We start from the raw sequence: 7,500 nt of genomic DNA, 5'->3' as shown, positions 1-7,500 counted from the left end.
TATGTCACATTTAATGTTCAATAACCTTAACCAATGTGCACACTAATCCAATAGACTTCTATGTCACATTTAATGTTTAATAACCTTAACCAATGTGCACGCTAATCCAATAGACTTCTATGTCACATTTAATGTTCAATAACCTTAACCAATGTGCACACTAATCCTATAGACTTCTATGTCACATGTAATGTTCAATAACCTTAACCAATGTGCACGCTAATCCTGTAGACTTCTATGTCACATTTAATGTTCAATAACCTTAACCAATGTGCACACTAATCCAATAGACTTCTATGTCACATGTAATGTTCAATAACCTTAACCAATGTGCACGCTAATCCTATAGACTTCTATGTCACATTTAATGTTCAATAACCTTAACCAATGTGCACACTAATCCAATAGACTTCTATGTCACATGTAATGTTCAATAACCTTAACCAATGTGCACACTAATCCAATAGACTTCTATGTCACATTTAATGTTCAATAACCTTAACCAATGTGCACGCTAATCCTATAGACTTCTATGTCACATGTAATGTTCAATAACCTTAACCAATGTGCACGCTAATCCTATAGACTTCTATGTCACATTTAATGTTCAATAACCTTAACCAATGTGCACACTAATCCAATAGACTTCTATGTCACATTTAATGTTCAATAACCTTAACCAATGTGCACGCTAATCCAATAGACTTCTATGTCACATTTAATGTTCAATAACCTTAACCAATGTGCACGCTAATCCAATAGACTTCTATGTCACATGTAATGTTCAATAACCTTAACCAATGTGCACGCTAATCCTATAGACTTCTATGTCACATTTAATGTTCAATAACCTTAACCAATGTGCACGCTAATCCAATAGACTTCTATATCACATTTAATGTTCAATAACCTTAACCAATGTGCACGCTAATCCTATAGACTTCTATATCACATTTAATGTTCAATAACCTTAACCAATGTGCACGCTAATCCTATAGACTTCTATGTCACATGTAATGTTCAATAACCTTAACCAATGTGCACGCTAATCCTATAGACTTCTATGTCACATTTAATGTTCAATAACCTTAACCAATGTGCACGCTAATCCAATAGACTTCTATGTCACATGTAATGTTCAATAACCTTAACCAATGTGCACGCTAATCCTGTAGACTTCTATGTCACATTTAATGTTCAATAACCTTAACCAATGTGCACGCTAATCCAATAGACTTCTATGTCACATTTAATGTTCAATAACCTTAACCAATGTGCACACTAATCCAATAGACTTCTATGTCACATTTAATGTTCAATAACCTTAACCAATGTGCACGCTAATCCAATAGACTTCTATGTCACATTTAATGTTCATTATTTGACTTCCCCTGGATAAAGAGAGAGCATTGCACTCAGTGACTCCCCCTGGATAAAGAGAGAGCATTGCACTCAGTGACTCCCCCCGGATAAAGAGAGAGCATTGCACTCAGTAACTGGGTTTCCATCCACCTCTGGATATTCGCATTTACCCAAAATGCGAATATAAACTTGAATGGAAACACCAGAAATTCGAATAAAGGTCGAAATATCGCATAAATGTTTTTACGCTTGGAGGGGGTGGATTTATCAGCGTATCGACAGTAGGAAGATGCGAACTTTTGCAATGGAAACAGATTTTGCGAATTAACGATGACTACCAGATGTGACTTCACTTCCGCTTTATGCTACTCCGGGGGGAAATGGTGGCGATTAGTGTCAGGCAGTCTGAATGAAATTGAATGTAACGTTCCCAATTCTATGTATTAAATTCTAAAAAACGACCCTCAACATTTGGGAAGGCTAAGCCACACAACTACGGTAGTTCGTTATAATCTAACATCATGCTTTGAAGGCGACTTTACGACGATGAGGACGGTGATCATCACCGTCACCGGGTGATGACTCAATCAAAGCAGGTCTCCGCTGATAGAGATCTCTTACAGGCACACAGGCACGTTACGCCTCCTCCTGACGAGAAGCGCCACCGACTGCTCAACCTGCCGACTCCCAAAACTCGTTAAACAAAACTGAATGGAAACATGCATAAATTCGCATTTTATTTTGCGGATTTTCACAAAATTCGCTTGAATTATGCGATACATTTGGATGGAAACCCAGTTAGTGACTCCCCCTGGATAAAGAGAGAGCATTGCACTCAGTGACTCCCCCTGGATAAAGAGAGAGCATTGCACTCAGTGACTCCCCCTGGGTAAAGAGAGAGCATTGCACTCAGTGACTCTCCCTGGATAAAGAGAGAGCATTGCACTCAGTGACTCCCCCTGGATAAAGAGAGAGCATTGCACTCAGTGACTCCCCCTGGATAAAGAGAGAGCATTGCACTCAGTGACTCCCCCTGGATAAAGAGAGAGCACTGCACTCAGTGACTCCCCCTGGATAAAGAGAGAGCATTGCACTCAGTGACTCCCCCTGGATAAAGAGAGAGCATTGCACTCAGTGACTCCCCCTGGATAAAGAGAGAGCATTGCACTCAGTGACTCCCCCTGGATAAAGAGAGAGCATTGCACTCAGTGACTCCCCCTGGATAAAGAGAGAGCATTGCACTCAGTGACTCCCCCTGGATAAAGAGAGAGCATTGCACTCAGTGACTCCCCCTGGGTAAAGAGAGAGCATTGCACTCAGTGACTCCCCCTGGATAAAGAGAGAGCATTGCACTCAGTGACTCCCCCTGGGTAAAGAGAGAGCATTGCACTCAGTGACTCCCCCTGGATAAAGAGAGAGCACTGCACTCAGTGACTCCCCCTGGATAAAGAGAGAGCATTGCACTCAGTGACTCCCCCTGGATAAAGAGAGAGCATTGCACTCAGTGACTCCCCCTGGATAAAGAGAGAGCATTGCACTCAGTGACTCCCCCTGGATAAAGAGAGAGCATTGCACTCAGTGACTCCCCCTGGATAAAGAGAGAGCATTGCACTCAGTGACTCCCCCTGGATAAAGAGAGAGCATTGCACTCAGTGACTCCCCCTGGATAAAGAGAGAGCACTGCACTCAGTGACTCCCCCTGGATAAAGAGAGAGCATTACACTCAGTGACTCCCCCTGGATAAAGAGAGAGCATTGCACTCAGTGACTCCCCCTGGATAAAGAGAGAGCATTGCACTCAGTGACTCCCCCTGGGTAAAGAGAGAGCATTGCACTCAGTGACTCCCCCTGGATAAAGAGAGAGCATTGCACTCAGTGACTCCCCCTGGATACAGTAAATAAATAGAAAATCCAACCCAACCAGCAGCAGCTTATTACACGACTTTGTTGAATACTAGAGCAGCTGCGGTATAGATTTGTTTTCCTCAGCGCACAAATTAGCGAAGCCATCCTAACCGCCATAAAACAAACTCGGATGTTGTAAAATAATTGGTTCTTAAATCAACGTTTCGAATGCATTTCCTCTTCTAGTAGTCTATTGTTTTATAGCTCTAGAGTTGATCTTTTATTCCAGTGTTTTTATTAATAAGAGGCAGACTGCGGCAGGAATATTTATTTGGTCGACATTCAACAGGCACGCCATTCTCGGCAAGGACACATTTGTTATTGAAACACGGACAACGCGCTCCTATCTACATGTGCTGGACACAATTATTATGAGCCAATATCTCCTGGACGTGGCCATGATGAAAAAACAATGCAGCTAAAACATGTGGGAACAATAACTCTCACACATGGAGAGGAGAGGCGTGTGTGTGTGTGTGCGGCTTCTCCAACTGAAAATGCAACCGTATCTTCATCTCCATCTGCTGTATCCCACTTTTTACCTGCACTAAATCACGCTTGGTGCCCGACTGCATTGACTTTACAGAGTGACACGAGGGTACTACCCGTCTCTGCCACCAACACTTCCGGCTCAGCTGCAGAGGCGTTTTGTGCTTCTTTGTTGTCCTTAATGGGCTATTGGTTGTGTGCATTGCTTGATCCTGGTATAGCGCAGTGGCAATTCTAATGAATGACTCCTTAATTGCTCGTTTGCGTGCGGTGAGGCGTGGTTAGGGTTTGGATATGGTGGGGGTTTCCAGAGGAAAGGTCTCCAGGGAAAGGGTTTCTGGAGCCCCCCGCCATATTCAAACCTCCCCCAGTGAGACATCAGGGTTACAGTGCTTGTTAACAGTGTGTCTCATAAGCCCCCTTTCAGACATGCCTTGGAACTCTGCAGTCATCCAGAGGGGACCCGGGTGGCCAACACACAGTCTCACAGAAAATTGTAAAATAGCAACGTTTTGGACCAACGTTGCTATGTTACAATTTTGGCTCGAAAATTGTAAAATGGTAACGTTCTGAGATCTTAGGGTTAGGGTTAGGGTAGGGGGAGGGGTTAGAAACAGAAAATCTCCGTAAACCACGCCCCAAACCATGCCCACCGTTGAAAAAAGATTTGGGAGATCAGGTTGGGGTGGCAGTGCATGTACTGTATGAACACAATTTGGAGAGCTATGCGCGCTCCCGAGCCCCTCCTACGACCCGCCTCTGATACCAGACCCTAGGCTAGTATATCCTCTCCTCCACACTGCTGTGATGGAGATGAGCTAAGCAGGCGGAGCCAGAGAGAGACAGGCAGCGTGAGCGTCATATATAACGGAGATGATATGATCAAAGGGCTACATACCTCCTGGAATCCAGGCGCTGCTCCCTGGTCGGTCTCTGGTGTCTCCCTGCTCCCAGTCGAAGTCGTCTTCTTTAGACTGGACCAGCGCACAGTCTGGACCCTGACCAGACAGACAGGCTGACAGACAGACAGACACACAGACAGACAGACAGAGAGGCAATGATTAATTATTTTGTACATTTTTTACTCTTGCAAAGCGCTTTTGAACTATTATGGTGATAGAGAGAGAGACAGAGAAATACAGAATGAGAGAAATTAGGTGTTTTTGGACCGGAGGATGGTTCCCAGTTCCTGCGGTGCAAATACAGTAAGAGAGAAAGACAGAGAGAGAGAGAGAGACAGAGAGAGAGAGAGAGAGACAGAGAGAGAGAGAGAGAGACAGAGAGAGAGAGAGAGACAGAGAGAGAGAGAGAGAGACAGAGAGAGAGAGAGAGACGAGAGAGAGAGAGAGAGAGACAGAGAGAGAGAGAGAGAGACAGAGAGAGAGAGAGAGACAGAGAGAGAGAGAGAGAGACAGAGAGAGAGAGAGAGACAGAGAGAGAGAGACAGAGAGAGAGAGACAGAGAGAGAGAGAGACAGAGAGAGAGAGAGAGAGAGAGACAGAGAGAGAGAGAGACAGAGAGAGAGAGAGACAGAGAGAGAGAGAGAGAGACAGAGAGAGAGAGAGAGAGAGAGAGAGACAGAGAGAGAGAGAGAGAGACAGAGAGACAGACTTGAGCAAAAGCAGTCCCCTCACTCAGCTGGTCCTGACGCTCAGTTCACTAACACACACTAACCCTCCACAGCCTCAGGACGAGTACATCAAAATACACCAAATTATAACTCAACAGAAACAAAATTATATTACTCATTGGGAAACACAAACCAAAACCCAAAACAAAATGCAATGCTATCTGGCCCTAAAAAGACAGTACACTGTGGCAGAATACCTGCACACAGTGACTGATACCAAACTGAGAACCACCTTGACGAAGTACAGACTCAGTGAGCACGGCCTGGCCATTGAAAAAGGCAGACACAGGCAAACATGGCTGCCGGCAGAAGAGAGACTGTGCTCACACTGTGACATGCGAGAGGTGGGAGACAGAGCTGCACTTCATCACCACCTGTCCCAAATATAACACTATCAGAAATGAATATTACCCCAAAATGGAACAGACCCACCCAGGCTTCAGAAGCCTCCCTAACATCGACAAACTACCCATCCTGCTGGGAGAAGAGAGGACAAGCTGCAACACAGCAGCTAAATACATACAGACTTGTCACAGTCTGAGGGACAGTGAGTGAGCACCTTCTCCACACACACACACACACACACACACACACACACACACACACACACACACAAACGCCTCTCCAGAAAAAACACATCACCCCCCACACACACACACACACTCACACACACACAGACACACACACACACAGACACACACACACACACACACTGCCCCTTCCCTCTCTCTATTTCAAGCACAATCAATATGTAAATATCTGTATATATTTCAATACAAAATATTGTTGACACGGTTGTTGTTCGAACTACCTGTATTTTGTTACAAGTAACATAATGTTTCCGTTCTGTATGTTACAAACTCTTTCTGTTTTTTTCTTCCTATGTCTTAGTCCAGGCAAAGTAGCGTTTTACGACAAACTAATTGTAAAAGAATTTTTTGCAGCTTAGATCATTTCTATGAGGTGTCCAGAACAACATACTAAAAGTCCTAAGAAATCCTAGTTGAGGAAATATGTTAAATTCTCATCAATCCAAGATGTGTGTCAGTAAGGCCAGACAACAATACACCCCAATGGGGCTATTTTTTTCCTTTACTCCTATCAAAATAAAACTTTATACAATGAAAGTATCCATGAAAAGTAAAAAAATTTGTATTACAAGTTTCTTTGAAAATTAATTTGAATATGCAAATGAGCTATACACTAATCGATTATAGGCTACCCAAAATATATACCCGCATAGGAGTAAAGGAAAAAATGAAGCCTATCACAATCAAACCTCACACAGTGAAAGTATGCATGAAAAGGAACTTTTTTGTTTTACAAGTTTCTTGGAAAAATCTATTTTAAATATGCAAATGAGCTCAACACTAGGCCTAATTGACTTGTCCAATAAGCCATAAAGTCACAAGTAAAACAGGGGCCAAATAACTAACACATTCATGTCTATTCAGTAAGTTAACCTATGCATAAACAAGATACATTTGAAGTCACTTGCCACACTTACCTGGGTCACTTGCCACAAAAAGACTTATATTGACCTTAAGAATTGATTGCACAATCTTGCCTCCAGTTGCTTTCTAAATTATTATTTTTTATTTGCGAACAAGCCTAACCAGATAGAAATGTCTAGTTAGAAAGGATTTGGTGGGAGGTACGGTGGTGCAGTGGTAAGCACTATCGCCTCACAGCTCGAAGGTCGTGGGTTCGATTCCCACCTGGGACGATGTGAACGCTGAAGGAATGCGTGCCCGTCCGCATGTCCTCGAGTGCCCACCGCCCGGGTGGGGTCGTCAAAAGGGCCTTTCTGTGTGGAGTTTGCATGTTCTCCCCGTGCCTCCCGGGGGTTTCCTTCATATAGGAACCCCCTTCACAAAAACATGCAATATCCTGGTTGCTAATGTGGTTCCTCCTCTGGTCGTTAAGGGCGCCTGTTCGGAGGGAGGGGAACTGGTTGGAATAGCGTGAACCTCCCACGTGCTATGTCCTACCGGTGAAGCTTCCTCTGGCAGGTGAAAAGAAGCGGCTGGCTGACTGCCCATGTCTCGGAGGAAGCATGGAGCCAGTCTCGGCTCTCCCCAGATCGGCAGAGGATGGAGTAGCAACCAGGATTGA

The 7,500-nt window shown here is 44.1% G+C and overlaps 1 protein-coding gene across 1 annotated transcript in view; it reads right to left on the bottom strand.

The window, feature by feature from the left end:
- The window catches only part of LOC310798616 (receptor-type tyrosine-protein phosphatase mu-like), a gene marked incomplete at both ends in the record, with an annotated part of 303,831 nt that overhangs the window by 272,825 nt on the left and 23,506 nt on the right, over positions 1 to 7,500 (bottom strand). The window contains one exon of the mRNA XM_083661159.1: positions 4,654 to 4,770. Within this exon, the coding sequence (XP_083517285.1) occupies positions 4,654 to 4,770 (117 nt within the window). The remainder of the gene's footprint in view (positions 1 to 4,653; positions 4,771 to 7,500) is intronic.

The sequence above is a fragment of the Poromitra crassiceps genome (assembly GCF_964638095.1).
Source record: "Poromitra crassiceps genome assembly, chromosome: 2".
Classification (NCBI taxonomy): domain Eukaryota; kingdom Metazoa; phylum Chordata; class Actinopteri; order Beryciformes; family Melamphaidae; genus Poromitra; species Poromitra crassiceps.
Note: the sequence above shows the minus strand (reverse complement) of the source record. Positions and strands in the feature narration are given on the sequence as shown.